The 16388-nt window shown below is 43.9% G+C and overlaps 1 protein-coding gene across 1 annotated transcript in view; it reads left to right on the top strand.

The window, feature by feature from the left end:
- Window positions 1-2147: 2147 nt before the first annotated feature.
- The window catches only part of LOC126487805 (carboxylesterase 1D-like), a 29894-nt gene continuing 15653 nt past the window's right edge, over window positions 2148-16388 (top strand). The window contains exons 1-7 of the mRNA XM_050120826.1: window positions 2148-2265; window positions 5075-5279; window positions 6902-7046; window positions 9421-9554; window positions 11258-11411; window positions 13410-13514; window positions 13951-14055. Of these exons, the coding sequence (XP_049976783.1) occupies window positions 2214-2265; window positions 5075-5279; window positions 6902-7046; window positions 9421-9554; window positions 11258-11411; window positions 13410-13514; window positions 13951-14055 (900 nt within the window). The 5' untranslated portion in view covers window positions 2148-2213. The remainder of the gene's footprint in view (window positions 2266-5074; window positions 5280-6901; window positions 7047-9420; window positions 9555-11257; window positions 11412-13409; window positions 13515-13950; window positions 14056-16388) is intronic.

Here is a 16388-nt window from a genome sequence, read left to right as displayed (position 1 = left end):
TCATTTGGAGACTTCTTCACATAGGATAGTTTTGGATACTTCTGCAGGTAGGGCTATTTTGTTCATTGACTGAAATGTTTTGCCTCTAAGAAAAGAGCTAGCATTAGAGAAGATAAAAACCAGCCATGGCAAGAGAAGAAAGACTAAGTCACAAGGACAGAGAAAATAAGCAAATAAAGATCATGAAAAACCGAGCATTGTTAAATCAGTAAGTAGCCAAAGCTCTGGAAACCAGAAGAGAAAGAGGCAGGCATAACCCATTCAAAACAACTAGAAGAGAACAATAGACAGCAGAACTAGTGCGGACTGCTAAAAACCAAAGAATGTAAACAGTTTAATTTCTCCAATAAAAGACACAGATTAGCTGATTAGATTGCTAAAGGTGCACTCACCATTTGTTACTTGCAAGAAACTCACCTCACCATGAAAAACTTCCACAAACAGAGGGGAAAGGACATCCAAACAAATCGAATCTGAAAGCAAGCAAGAGAAGCTATAATCATACCTGACTCAACAGACTTTATAACAAAACGAGTCAGAAAAGACATGTTGGTAAATACACAAACCCATTCCAAAATACAATGATTGCAAATTCATAAAATGTTAGGGAACCAACACAATAGCAGTAATATCCAGCACAAACACAATAGGTGATTTCAATACCCTCCTCTCACCAATAGGGAGATCATCAAAATAAAAAAGGCAATAAATATTAGAATTAAATTACCCAGCACATCATACAAACCCCACAGAAATTTACAGAATATTTCATAACAGATGCAAAATCCACAATCATTTCATCATCTTATGGAATGATTTCCAAACAGGTCCCATTTTAGACAATAAAGTCTTAGCAAGCCATAAAACATGTACAAATATGAATATGGAAGTTGCAATAACTTCTTTCACTGTGTCAGAGCATAGAGAATGAAACTGTAAAGAAATCAGACAAGTATGAATAATGAGGACTGCACAATATAATTTGCAATGGACAATGATTCATTAAAGAAACAGAGGGAAGAGGGAGCAGATTACAAAATTCCTTAAGTGAAATGAAAATGGAAACACGACTTACGGGACTCACAACAAAGGAGTTCTGTCATGACCACTTGCATTTTAGAAAGACATAGATATGCGTCAATGGATTTAAATTTACAGGATAGTCCCCCACGGATCTATAGAGTATCTATTATTTTATCAGTTCATAAACTTTTTTCCAAAATGAATCAGTTGAAATTTTCTAATTTTTAAGGAATTAAAGATTCTTAAAATCAAATGAAAATGGAAACACAAACAACCTAGCGATGTATCTCAAAGACTTAAAAATAAATGGCTAAGTAAAATACACCAAATACACAACAATAAGATGAAAAGACATACCCAGACATGAAAGCATGAAAAGCGATGGACGTTCTTGAAACAGGCCAGAGCCAGCAACTCTAGAGATGCACCAACTACCACCACCTGCTGCTGTGCATTCCTATGAAAGGAGAGGCCAAGCAACTTGGCAAATGTTTGAAGAAACCATATATACATAGACTCTTAGAGGCAAGGATTGTGATCAATGGAGCTCATTCACTGTATGAACATTGTGTTCAAAGGGCCTTGTTCCCAAGGGTAGATTTCCTTGACCCTGAAGGTGCCATGTGGTGGGCCAGGTCACTTGGCGCGAATCCTGCAAAGATACTGAAGGTTGTTGGAGGGTGAGATTCCTTCCAAACTTGAGAGCATGGATTCTAGGAAATGCCAGTCCAGGGAGACTGAGCAATGTGTCCTCACTTCCCAGCTGAGTAGTGTCAGGATGTTCTAACAATTTTTTTGCTTCGTATAAGGACCTCAGACCAAAACATCCCCCTACCTGCAGGCACATGCCTGCTGCTGTGTTTTAGGAGTCCAAGGCTCATTGAGGTGAGAGCGAGAACATTGAGGGAGAACCACGTACATAAGAAGCAGTTGGGTTGGAGTCCGGCTGTTTGCAATCTGAGTATTGGATATGGACCAGATAAAAGAGGTTAAACTCCTAGTGGGTGTGGCTTGGAGGTCCCAACTGACACCCAGGGAGCTCTTTGGAAGAGGAGAGCTATTGTGTCATCTTAGGTTACATAACTGGCCTGGTTGATGAAAACTTAAGGAGGCAGGTCCCAGGGTCCACAGTAGAAGCATTGCTAGAGCAGCAGATACCTCACAGACCTGCGGGGTCCTGTCCGTCCACAATGTGGCTCTACCCTCTGGCCTGGCTTTCTCTTGCTGCTTGCACAGCTTGGGGTAAGTTCTTCCAGATTACAATGTCTGGGTGTACATTCTCAGTCTTTGTTCTGGGCACGATGACGTTTGCAGGGCAAGGACAAAATAGTCCTGGTTGCGTGGTGATTTTTTTTGCTTTCCTGAAGTGGTGCTGTGAAGTCCAAAGAACCTTAGTCACTCAGAGACCTGGGGGAGGACAGCTACTGACTATCCAGCTGCAGGCAGCTGGCACAGGAAGGTTGGAGAAAGGTTAGTCTGTTTCCCTGGGGTTCTCAGTCAGTCTGCATGCAGGTCATAGAGAGGCTGAGCAAAATGTTGGAAATATAAATACAGGAGCTAGACACAAGACTGAGTCTCAGTCAACAACTCCATGTCTATATCCAACTCCAAGTCTATGTCCTTAACTTGGAGGTGCCTAGATGGTGCAGTGTCCAGATGACCCCCCTCTACAGTAGAGATGCCAGGGCCTCCTCTTCACTGAGGACAAAATAGGAGGTTGTTTGTGGTTGTTTCTACATCATTTAGGATGCCCTAGTTCTAGAGATAGGCAAGAGGTTAGGTCAAGAGATATGCAAAAAGATTGAGTAAAAACTTAATGCATTAGCAGAAATTTTGCCTCGATTACATCAGACTATTGAAATGAAGATTTTGTCCCTCAAGCTCCCAAGAGACAGGGACAGATCACAGGGATGGTATAGAAGAGGAAACAGTGGGTCAGTCAGAACCAGGGCAGTGGAGGGACAAGAGCAAGGACAATCACTATAGTTTCACTTGGAAAGAAGAGAGGAGGAGTTAGCTGGCCTAGAGATGGCGACCTGGAGCTCTTCAGGGGTCTGGGAATTATATGACTGTCCTCAGGTTTTTGGTGTTTAGATCTTGGAGACCAGGACAGGTGGGGTGACCTAGGCAAGACACTTAGATAAAGGATGAAACTGGGGTGGGACCAGTATTACTTAGACCCTGGGGGTCACAGGTCCCTCAGGATATGCAGAGCCTCATGCACCAAAGCAACAGATATAGAAAGTAAAATCCACCGTCAGTACTGAGGTGAATGAGGGGCCTTGGCATATGCCTGTGTCCCTACATGGAGGAAAGATTGAGGCAACCTGGGAATGCAACTCCCTAATGTTGCAAATGCCCAAGTCTATTTTTGACTCTGGAGTCTAGCCCAGTGCTCGGCTGTCAGAACCCTGAAAGCTCTGTCTAGATTCATATCTTCTTCTGTCTGTGTAACAGTGCAAGGTTTGAACCAAAAGGCAGGGCAGAGTAAGAACAGACAGAAATTCCAAGTGGAACCTTCCCTCGCTGCTGGCTACCCTGCAAAACTATCCCATTGTCATCTTTAGGTGATGGGTACATGTTGAAATCTTCCCTGCTCACGTGTTGAGTAGGCAGCTGGCAAGGCTTCTTTGAGGAACTGTGTAAGGAGACTGACGGTGCTCGGCACACAGCAAGTGTTCAGTAATGCATGTTGTATTACATACATACATGATATACATACATGTTGTATAGCACATAATTTTTAAATACATAACTGCATGATGTTGGTGTCGTTGTTGTGTTTCCACTTGACACGAGGCATTTGACCCTGGCTGATCTGTTTCTAACCACTTCAGGGTAGAAGGACATTGCCAAGCTAACACGGGCCCCAGGCTCTTTCTGTTCAGACTCTACCCTCCTTCACCTCTTTGAACTGCTGGAGATGCTTGTCAGCCTCTCGCCCATTCTCCATGGCCTTCCAGAATATTCTAAGGTAGAGGCTGTTTGGACATATCTATTCAAAGGAAAACAGATTAAGAATAAAAGAAGAGGGCCTGTCCAATACGGGTTGTTCTGACAAACTGAAAACCTTGAGGTTAGATGAGAGAAGAATCAGAGTGGCCATGATCAAGTGTCTGTAAGTTCACCAGTCGTGTAAGAAAAGACCAGCCTGGTTTGTTCAGGTCCCACAATGGGTAGAAATAGGAGAGGTGAGGAAGCTGTCGAAACTGTCTCTTCTACAAGAAAAGAGACAGTGGGAGAGATGGTTTGATGTCCAGTCCCTCCCCTCTGGAAGAGTGTGCTCAGAACCATAAAAAGAATATTCTAGAAGCTTATTGTCTGCTTTACCGCAGAACTATTTCTGCTGTTTATTTGTCCTCTAATTAAAACCCATTTTCTGGTCATTCAGGGCCTTCCCCGGCAGACACTTTCTCTGGTTATCTTTCTCTCCCATGGGCCCCTCCTGAGGGCAGGCATAGAAAACCCACCCTTCTCCTTCCTGTTCTATCAGCCCCACCCCCACCCCCTTCCCCTTTTCACTCATCCCCACGCTCTAAGTCACAGCTCTCCCATCACCAATCAGGAGGCCTCACTTCCTCTGCCATCTCAGGACACAACCTCATGCACTCAGCAGTAAGTACAGTGTCTGCTGCCCTCCTACCAGGTGAGCCCTCCTGCGGGCAGGGACCACCGTAGTCCATCATCGCACCCAGTCTGCAGCTCTGCACCAGGACCCCAATAGGTGGATGTTTCTAGTGGAAGCCAAAGCTCATATTCATGCCCTCTCTTTCTCTCCTTCTGCAGTGACTTCGGCTGGATGATTTTTTTTAAGACTTGGTTTCTTAGTGTAGCTCTGGCTGTCCTGAAACTCCCTCTCTCTGTAGACCATGCTGGCCTTGAATTCACAGAGATCTATCTGTCCTGCCTCTCAAGTGCTAGGATTAAAGGTGTGTTCCAGAAGGGTTCAGATGATTTTATCAATGCCATCAGTCCTAAAGTGACAAACTCACCAGGAATGCAGGTCTGCCTTTTCCTTACCAATGTGTTCCCATTTTCTTTTGTCCAACAGGGCACCCGTCCTCACCACCTGTGGTGAACACTGTTCATGGCAAAGTCCTGGGGAAGTACGTCAGTTTAAAAGGATTTGCACAGCCTGTGGCCATCTTCCTGGGAGTCCCCTTTGCCAAGCCTCCTCTTGGCTCCCTGAGGTTTGCTCCACCACAGCCTGCAGAGCCCTGGAGCTTTGTGAAGAACACCACCTCCTACCCTCCTATGTAAGCCACTGGGGTAGGCTTCTTTCAAAGTAGAGGGGATGAAGTAAGGTACCTTATTCTCCTGTCTAGACCCTTGGTGTTGCTTGAGAGTGGGTGGGCGGGGCTGTATGGGTGAAGAGTGAGGGTGACGGCAAGTTCTCACACCCAAGTCTGCACAGCCACCTAGTCAGAGCTGTGCAGTAGTTAGTGTTCCTCAGTCAATGTAGGAACCAAGTGGAGAAGCCCACGGAGTCCAGACAGCTTCCTAAATATGTCAGTGCAGACAGTATTTGTGCCCTCAGCGAGTTAGTTTTGAGGTTTTCCAAGATTCCACTCCTGGCTGCCTCCTTATCATTGTATTCATTTCTTCTAAAAATATTATTTGCTATTTTTTCCATTCTGATTGCAAATATAAGACATAAATACTGAAAACTGAAGTCAGGGGCGAACAAAGAAATAAATGTAAAGAAAGTTAAATATCATGTACAAGTCAGCTACACAGAATTACTGCTAGCGTTTGAGGTTGTATTTCCAGTCTTTTGTTTGTGTTTGTCCTTCTTTATACAGGGATTAAAAAGACAGGAAATTTGGATAACATTTATAACATCGACATTATTCTGCACTATAAATGTAGCAATCAATGTTTAGAGGATATATTAACTAGATATTAAACTAGACTTTATACCCCTAATATTTTATTTGGGTTAAGTTCTTTTAATGTTCTTGACAGTTTAACAACACTGTGACATGTTTGCGGTGACCAAATCATTGCACACAATCATGGGAATTGGGAATAAGTTCAAGAAGTAAAATTTCTAAATCAAAGCACCTCCAGTTTCTATTTAACAAACCGGAAGCCTGACACCATCTGGGAAACAGGATAGTGGACACTTGGGGCTGATGAGCGTCTTGAATGACTTCCTGCTCAAGGCGATGTTTTTCAGGGCCTAGAACTCCACAGAACTCAATTATTGCTACCAACTCTACTCTACACTGGACTGTGGGACCCTTGATCAGGGCAGCCCACGATGGTTATTGCCGGGAAAGGAAGATGAAAGAACCTTTAGCAGGCCAGATGGTGAGGTGCTTAGAGACAGCACTCGCTTCACCTGGCCATGCAGGCTAAAGCCAGAGCAAACAATTTAGCCAAGATTGCCCAGTATATCTGCAGTAGAGACAGAACCAGAAGGATGTCTTCCTGTGGTGTCCCCCAAAGATAGCTTTCCTGACTTGTAACAGGCTGTCTGTCACTGCAGGTCATTTTCCTGTTTCATGAAAGATTACAAAGAAAGAGTATGTTTACCTACATTGGCATCTCACAACCCAGTGAGCAAGCCTTGTCCAGACAGTGCGGGGAACTCCACAGTCTAGGGCAGTCAGCATCTGAGTGTCTCCATGGTCCACCTCAAAGGCTCCAGGAAGGGAGAGATACAAAGTGCTGCTTCTGCAGTCTTGGGAGAATCTAGCATCTCAGAAGACCCACCAGGAACCTATTAAAGACTCTCTTACCCCTGACAATGACTCCAGTCCCATGTGAATAACTTCAGTTATATGCTCAAAATTCCAAGTACCAGGTCAACTCTGGGGTAATATGTCCAAACTTCAATCTAGTGGAACCTTAGATATTCTCTCTCCCCTCCCAGGTGCTCCCAAGATGCAGTTGGAGGACAGGCGCTCTCAGAACTTTTCACCAACAGAAAGGAGAACATCCCTCTACAGTTTTCTGAAGACTGTCTCTATCTGAATATATACACTCCTGCCGACTTGACAAAGAACAGCCAGCTGCCAGTAAGTGTGGGGACCGCTGGACCAGAGAGCTGAGTTCCAGCTTCCAGCTCTTCTAGGCAACCAGAAAGGGACGACGGCAGCCTATAGCAGTGGTTCACAGGCCAGGGCTGATTCCAGAACCACAGTTTTCTTTTCCACAGTGTGACCTCGGATTTTACCAGTGACATTAGATTTCAGTGGAGATCACGGTACATTTGGAATGTACATCTTCAATTTCCAAGTTTTCTCACACAAATAGAAGGAAAAGAATGTTTGTTTTCATTATTAGGTTAGACTCTGATCCCCAGAAAGACTAAGAGATCATTCTTTAAAAGGGGAAATTGAAAAGGACTCTCAGAGGAAATTCAGCAACCTAAATCTCTCTGTGGTTAGAGAAACTGAGGCTGTGGGAGAGAAGGGAGTATCACCTTTATTCTCGGGCCATGTGTGATCTGCACATCATACCTGTGCTTCTAGACAGGGTCTGGGAGGGAGGGCATGTGTCACATTTATTCTCAGGCCGTGTGTGACAAATGTAAAAACTTCCGTCGCCAGGTAATGGCTTTCACTGTCCCATGAGGGAATGAGAAATGAGACCACTGAGCCAATCCCATCAGCCCTTTCTCTCGCATAGGCAGAACCTGTGTAGCTCATTTCCTTGTCTAGCCATCTTTGGCATGGTCTGATGACCAAGTGGGTCATTTCACATGGAAACACAGTGCCAGAGATGGGATAGGCTGCCAGGCGCAGATCACAGGGTTGGGGGTGGGTGGGCATCTGATGTCTGGAGATGGAAAGGAAGGTGGCCCTTTGGTTGTAAAAGGGCAACAACCAACAAATTTCCCAGAAGCCCTTTGGTGTGGAGCCCTGGCATGGGGGATAATTTGTAGATTTATGTGTTAAAATTAAGTACTACATGTGCTCAGCAGTCATGGGGAGACGAGAATAAACCTTAGCCTCACACATCCCTATCTTCTACAGTGCACTGAGTAGCCCCAAACACGATGGTCGGACATGGGGTTAGAGAAAGGAGAAACTCAAGCCCTGTGTTTCAGGACCTTGCCCTCGTGTCTGCGGTGACATCATACCCTCTTCAGCACATCATTGTCCACCGTCCTTTGGCTCAGCCTTCACTCTTAGATGGCATTGACTCAGCCTCTCCTGAGGTGGCAGGGATGCCCAGGGGAGGAGACAGGCTTGAGGGCACCATGACAGAAGATATCCTGGGAGATCCTCCAGCTGCGGACATGGGTTTTAGAGCCACAGGGTCTGTGCTTCTCAGAGGATGAGAGAGCAGAGCTGTTTCTAACCTCAGCCTGTTTCCTCACGTGGGAACTGTCCTGTGAGAGCTGGATGACTCAAAAGCTGCATCTCCTGAGTGCTCGCAGCCGTGCTGACACACTAGGCAGCCCTGCGGGACAGTCTGGGGCCTGGCTCACCGTGAGCTCACTGCACTGCAGCCATGAGCAGGGGCCGGGCAACTCGGCATCCAGGGGTTGGGGCCAGGTGGAAGCTTTGCCTCTACCTCTGTTTTCTGTGATCTCTCGGCAAAGAGGAACACTTCTTAGCTGTCACATAGGAAAATACTTTCCCTGCCGTGTGGGTAGGTTATTTCTAGTGTGTAGGACAATTCTGGATCTGTGTGCTAATTTTGGTTTTCATTACTATTATCTGGATATTATTTTCATGCTCTCATTTCTTCCCTTACTGATGTATTCTTTAAATAAAAAAAAATATGAATTATACCTCCTCTTAACTTCAAGTCTATTAGAGGGGCTGGTATATAGTCGGCACAGAGATAATGCTAAAGAAGGCTTTCTAGAGAAAGCAAGTATGAGATGGGATTGGCAGGGGGATTTGGGTGTGCATAAAGAGGCACATTAGGAAGGAGCGCCATCAGGATAGTATGTGTCTCATCAGAAAAATCACTTACCTGTGGGAAAGTCTACTACAGCACCGAGGAGTTACCTGGGATGAGATGAAGCAGAAATATAAAAGCTGACACTTTCATCTTCACTGAGGCACAGAGCGATGAGACCTCACTGGGGGTGAGGGAATCAATATTTACCTTTGAACTGTTCCCATAATGATGCTCTCAGTTGGAGACTCTTGGGAGCATTTGAGAAATGAGAAATACAGGGAGTACTGAGTTACACTACCTTCTGGGCAGGAGCTGAGAGAGTTTGAAATAGAGAGATACATGTTATAGCCTTGCTGGGCATTGCTGCCATTCTCATGACAGCCATAGCGAGCAAAACAGAGGCTGATGACCAAACCAAACAATACTCACTGTGTTCCCAAGTCTGCTACCTATGACCCGACTCCCCAGCAGCACTGAAAGCGGGCTCTCTGCACTGAAGCTATGGACTGCAAACTTGGTTATGCTCTTGTCTAGGTGATGGTGTGGATCCATGGAGGCACACTGGTAGTGGGTGGAGCATCCACCTATGACGGACTGGCCCTCTCTGCCCACGAAAATGTGGTGGTGGTTTCCATTCAGTATCGCCTTGGCATTTGGGGATTCTTCAGGTAAGATACTGTACTTTCTAGTCTACACATTAGCCATTCCATTGACTATTTCCTGTTAATAACACAAAATACTCAAAGCGAGTTAATTACGGAAAAGTTTTATTTAACACAAACTTTGAGGGGCTGAAAGTGGGAGATTGGCTAGCTTCATCAACCAACCTACTGTTGATGGCCCTTAGATGAAAAATAAAACATTGTAGAAGAACAGAATGTTCATGAAAAGACCACATGGCGAGGTGGAAAGCTAGGGGTAGGGGAGATCTGGTTATTTAAAAAAAAATTTAAAGATGTGTTCATTTTTATTTCACGCATATGCATGTTTTGCCTACATGTATGTTTGTAAACCAAGTAAGCTATGCCTACAGAGGCCAGAAGAGGGCTTCAGATCCCTGGAACTGGAGTTATGGTTGATTATGAGATGCCACTGTGTGCTGGGAATTGACACTGGATACTTGACAGAAGTAGCGATTGCTGTTATGCACTGAGCCATTGCTCCAGTCCAGATCTTGCTATTTTTATCACAAAGTTCCTTTGATAAACTAGATCCCATGAGTTCTCTACAGATCCCTCTTAAAGTTGTGCCCTATGTGACATAATCACCTTGTCTTTGATCTTATCAATCACATGTTCTTTCACAGATAAATAATTCCATATTACAGTAGAGACCAAAATCCTAGCAGTGAACTGGCGAACGGCTCTTCTCCAGGCCACAGCAACCACTGTGACCTCTGCTGCCGCTCTAACCAGAGCTCTGGGTCTGTGCAGTGACTGCAACCTCTGCTGCCACTCTAATCAAACTCTGGGTCTGTGCAGAGACTGCAACCTCTGCTGCTGCTCTAATCAGAGCTCTGGGTCTCTGCAGCCACCGTGACCCTCTCCTGCAACTGTAATCAAAGTTCTGAGTCTGTACAGTGACTGCGACCCTCTGCCACAACTTTAACCAAAGTTCTGGGTCTCTGCAGCCCATTGCAACCCTCTGTTGCAATCTAATCAAAGCTCTGCTTCTGTGGCAGGGATAATTATTAGAATAATTTATTATTATATACCTGACATTTTAATATGACAGTCGTTTTGCTTGGAGTGTTCTCTGAGACAGGAAGGCCTGTGCTGTCTCTTAGCAGTGTGTCCATGTCCCTTACAATGACACAAAGGCACTTTCCAAGGCTCACAGCAGCCGTGTCTACACTATTGTCCCCCACCCTGGAATCTTTGCTCCTGCTGCTTCTTCTAAGTCTAACTCCACTCCTTGGATAGTCCCAAGGCTTCTGTCCTCATTTTATTCAGGTCTCCACCCAACCCAGTGTCTCAAAGAGGCCTTTCCCAGTGAAAAGAAATAAAACATGAACTTCTCAGGCCACATCTGCCATGGTGTTTGCCTGATTTTCTTTTTTCTCTGTGGAATCATTCTCTCTTCAGCTACCGGTTCGTGGCCTGCAGTGTGAGCTGAAAGTACTCAGAGATTTGAGGTTTCTTCCCAGCTGTGCTCTAGCTCAGAGCAGTGCTGGATGCACGCTGGTCCCTTGGTACAGAGCTGCTGGAAGACAAGCGTAGAACCCCACATAGAGCGGTGTTGACAAGTGAGATCCAGTTAGACTTCTGTGTCAGGACTGAAGTGTGCAGTCCCCAGCCCGTTTGAGGTTTTGAGATCCTTGCGAGGCTTTGCCATGACATCTCTGCCTAAACACTAATCTGTTCTCTTGCAGCACAGGAGATGAACACAGCAAGGGCAACTGGGGTCACTTGGACCAGGTGGCTGCACTGCGCTGGGTCCAGGACAACATTGCCAACTTTGGAGGCAACCCAGGCTCTGTAACCATCTTTGGAGGGTCAGCAGGAGGTTTCTGTGTCTCTGCTCTTGTAAGTGTCCCTGGGTTTATGTGTCTGCACCTCCTGAAAACCATTCACTGTCCAATCCAGGCATGAGCATCTTGGCTTACAAAATGTACTCACAACACATCATCAGATGGCAGAGACCTAAGGTCCAATGGCCCTTTACCTGGGGAAGCTCAAGCATAGACTCAAGAACTTTCAGTTTCTACACACACACATACACACACGCACGCATGCACACACACACACACACGCACATGCACACACACACATTGTTGGAGACCACTTGTTTGTTTCCTGGCCACCCAGACTCTCAAAATAACCACACAGAAACTGTATTAATTAAATCACTGCTTGGCCCATTAGCTCTAGCTTCTTATTAGTGAAGTCTTACATCTTAATTTAACCCATTTCTATTAATCTGTGTATCACACGAGGCTGTGGCTTACTGGGTAAAGTTCTGGGGTCTGTTTCCAGTGGGACTACATGGCTTCTCTCTGACTCCACCTTCTTTCTCCCAGCACTCAGTTTAGTTTTCCCTACCTAGCTGTGCCCTTCTCTGCTATAAGCTCAAGGAAGTTTCTTTATTAACCAATGGTATACACAGCATACACAGGGGAATCCTGTCTCTCTCTCTCTCTCTCTCTCTCTCTCTCTCTCTCTCTCTCACACACACACACACACACACACACACACACACACACACACTTGCTTAGTTTCATATACTGGGACTCAAGAACTTTCAGTTTCTACATACTCACACATATAACTTTTTCTGGAATGTAATGATGGTAAAAAGTACAAATAGGAGTGTGAGTTCCAGCATGAGTTAGATCAGGTGTCCTTATTTGGCTTCCAGCCAGATCTACTCACAAAGAAAACTTAAGGTCCAAAAATAGTGTGGAGCTTCCCTTGAGGTCTTCTGACATCTTTGCATGTCCAAGAGGGAGGCAGCCAACTGTGAAGAACCTGGATGTCCTGGGGAAGTAGGTGTGAGAGTGGAGGGCTAGGTAGAATGGGGAAGGATGGAGCAGAGACATGGGTCACAGGTACAGACAGGGGCTGTGAATTGCCTTGGTGTGTGAGACTGAGCCAGAGTGATATCTAGAGAATATACAGAATGTTCTGTGAGCTGTAAGAAACTGCCTTGGGGCTGAGTAGGAAGTTAATATTAATGTATTTTCTCTATTTTTCAAACATATATTGTTTTCATACTCGGAAGGGGAGATGCATAAGCAAAGAAAAGAGAGAATACAGATTAACGCAAAGAAGAATGTTGTTGATCTCCCTGCTACCTAGGGATTATTACTGTACTATTTTTATTTTTATTTCTCTAATCTTAACCCACAATTTTATTTAGCTGTCTATATTATCTATCTGACTTCTTCCATACATGCATAATCTCTCTTTTTTTCTATTTCATGTATAATCGCTCTCCCTTTTTCTTTTCCTTTGAAATATATATCTACACTTGGTCTTTCATTATTTTACCCTAAATAAATTTTAATATGTAATACAACATAAACATTTCCCTACCTGTAAAATGTTTCTTCAGTAATATCTTTTATAATTGCATAATATTTCCTGGTAAAAATAAATCCTTACTGCCAAATATTGTAATATTAGGATCTTGAGTTGTTTCCAAGTTTTACTATGACAAAGAATAAGCACTTTAAAAATTTTTTTTGCAGGCCTCCACGATCTTATTCTCAAGATATATTCTGACAAATAGAAATGACAGGACAGGCTCTGTGGCAGAGTTAACAAGCCGTCTTTCCAGGTGTTCTTTTGAGCACCTGCCATGTGATTCTTGCTCCGTCTCTTACTCTGGTCTCTTTTCCATCCCACTGATGTTCTCTTGGGGATATCAAACCAAAGAGATGTCAGGGAAGCAGACCAGGAGACATGTCATCTGCCATGTCCACAGAGGAATGGCCAGGGCAGAGGAGCAGCTGGAGGACACATTAAAGAGTAACTGACCACCTTGGCAAGCATATATCCTCCTCTTCTTCTCTCCCCTTCCAGGTGCTTTCTCCTCTGGCCAAGAACCTCTTCCACAGGGCCATTTCCCAGAGTGGTGTGGCCCTCACTGCTGCTCTGTTTACAGAAAATGTCAAGCCCATTGCTGAGGTACGTACCACTCTGAACAGCATCTGTGTCCTTTGCTTTTCTGGGGTCCTCGGGGATTTTCCTTTCCATGGGGTTCATCTTAAATGCTCAGTGGATGCCTGAAGTGAGAATGGGCAGACTGCTATGACCCCGTCTGCACCACACTGTGCAGGGTCCAAGGCCCCTTTGTGTGAATAATACTGTGTGGATCCCTGAGATCCTGCATGAGTCTTGGGATGGACGTCACATCATATACGTCAGATCTCCTTAAACATAGGCACAGTCATCATCCTCACCTGCGTGTGGAAAAACTGAGGCAAAAAGAGATTCTATGACATACCTACAGCCAACTATTTGAGAAGAGAAGGAAGCAATATTTGAAACCTCCACAACAAATGATCTCCTCAGAAGCCCTGAAATCCTGGAGGATTGTGTATATTTCTGTGATCTTTGGCAGCTGGTTGCTAATCTTTCTGGATGTGAAACGACCACATCAGCTGTTATGGTCCATTGTTTGCGCCAGAAGACAGAGGAAGAACTCATGGAGACCTCACAAAGAATGGTAAGTATATCCATTCTACAATCCAGTGGCCATCACTCTATGTGCTTGACTCTAATCTTCATCTGCTCAGCTGTCCTCTTGTCCTGGACAAACTGCACGGAACAGTTCCTTGCCTTTCAAATCTGTTGTTCTCAGATCCTAGTTGTGAGTTTCAGTTTCCCTTTCTTATTATTAAATAACTCATATGCTAAAGGTATTCCAATAATAGCATGATAAAAATTTGTATGACAGCCCTCCAAGCATGGGGAAGCTCACTTTTTGAACATTTTTGCTTTTGGGTGTATCTTAGGATCTGCAAGTAAACACCCTCCTGAATTCATGGGGCTTAGAGTATTAAGCATGTTTTTTGGAAGTATGTCATATCACAATATTATTTGATACAGAAACTAATTTATAATTTTCTAGCCCAATTTTCTAGAATTTCTTATTCTGCCTCAATAGAATATTAAGATAGTCATCTATCTCCCCATTTGTTCATCGATTTTCAATCAATTCATCCTTTAGCTCAACCTATATGTTAGTATTCTTTAATCAAAAGTTAGTAATATATTTCTAATTTTTCATTAATTGACTTTTCAGTGTTTTATAATCTATGAACCATTCAGCCAACTTATATCTATATTTTTCCCAATATTTTCCAGTCCTAATTGTATCAACTAGCCTACACATCAACCAATTAAACTACCTATCACCTGCCAAGCCATCATCCATCCATTCATCCAATGTATGTGGAAATAACGCAGACAAAAGTGGGACATTGTTCCATCTTACACAGAACTATTCACAGCAATTCAAAGATATGTACTAAGTGAGATCAAAGTGACAGTAAAGAGAGACAATAATTGAATAGAATTATAGGGAATAGTTCTTGGAGAAGGGACATTTGAGGACTTATGAGCAGTCATGGGAATATTCCATCATAAGAAAACATAGCAGAACAAACATCCAGAGAAAAATAGCATGCAAGGTCATAAGAACTACCACCCCGGTTGGGGAATGCTAATATAAATAAGCACAGGAATCACCTGAGCTCTTGGCCTCTCTGTCTGGACAATGGACCTTCCAGGTACTCCTGGGCAAACCCTGGCAGGTCTTTCCCTGTTTCTCCATGGTTTGAATAAATATGGCCTTGGTTACTTTGGTCATGAAGTTCATAAAAAGAAGAAAAGATGTTCAAAAAATTTAGATAGCTATATTCTAATACTAGAAGAAAGAAAATATTTCAAACATTATCTGTGTGATACAAGAGAGCCAAACTATTCAGAAATAGATGTTGACTTAGGAAAACCCAGGAGGCCTAAAATTCAAGGACACCTCAAGATGATCTGAGATCTTAAGGAAGCGCTCCTGTGATTATCCATTGCTCCAGCATATATGCACACATGCTCAAACATATACACAGCATTCCCTTCACTGATAGAGGCATGTCATACACGGTAGCAGTCTTCTCAGATACTTCTCCATGGAGGGGATACCACAGCGTAGTAGTCTTACCAGTTGTTGAGATCTGTATGGCTGTGTCCAAGTTATTAGACTCTTATTCAAAGAATTGAAATGCGGCCCCTCACAGATTTCATAGTAGCAAGAAAGGGAATTTTTCAAAGGTGAAAGAGTAACGTAGATCAGAAAGAAATACATTGTCAAGAGTGACAATGAACCCCATCAGTGAGTGTACTTAAGGGTTCCACAGGATGTTTGGGACTTTCTTTCATGAGAACCAAAAGAAAGAGGTCAGTTGCTAAGAGACATAGTGTGGGTGCTTCCCCGTTTTGATTGGTAGGCTTAGACTATGTATGCCATTTGTTACAGTGCATGTCCCATCCCATGAAGCATGTGACTTTTATTATATTCATGCCCAGAATGTTTGAGCATAAGATGACACACAGAAAGTTTCTACTAAAAGTTAACTCAAAGGGCACAGTTCATCTTATTGCATATGCACCAAAAACTAATTCAGGCCCAATCAACCCCTACTTTCTATATCGAGATATATGCTTGAATAGAAGTTGTCCACAAGAGAGCAGATTTTATAGTGGTTAGGGATAGAAAAGATGCATTCTGTTGTTTTGAGTGGTATATGTCTGCAGCCAGTTTAATGAAGGTGGGGGTCCTAGGCTGCCAATCAATTGCAGTTATGTTGTTAGATGAGAAGTGTACGCACCAAGTACCTGTAAGTGAGAACCCTAGGTTGCCATGTGCATGGAGTTAGAAGAGGCATGCATCCATAGCCCAAGCCAAGCAAAGTCACAGGTTGTTAAACTATTTCCTATGCTTCTCTGCCTTGGCATTATGACCACACAATCTTGGTGACCACAGCAGAGAAAAGAGTGGGC

This window comes from Alexandromys fortis, unplaced genomic scaffold (assembly GCF_014885135.2).
Source record: "Alexandromys fortis isolate MF-2015 unplaced genomic scaffold, M_Fortis_MF-2015_v1.1 scaffold_186, whole genome shotgun sequence".
NCBI classification, from domain to species: Eukaryota; Metazoa; Chordata; class Mammalia; order Rodentia; family Cricetidae; genus Alexandromys; species Alexandromys fortis.
Note: the sequence above shows the minus strand (reverse complement) of the source record. Positions and strands in the feature narration are given on the sequence as shown.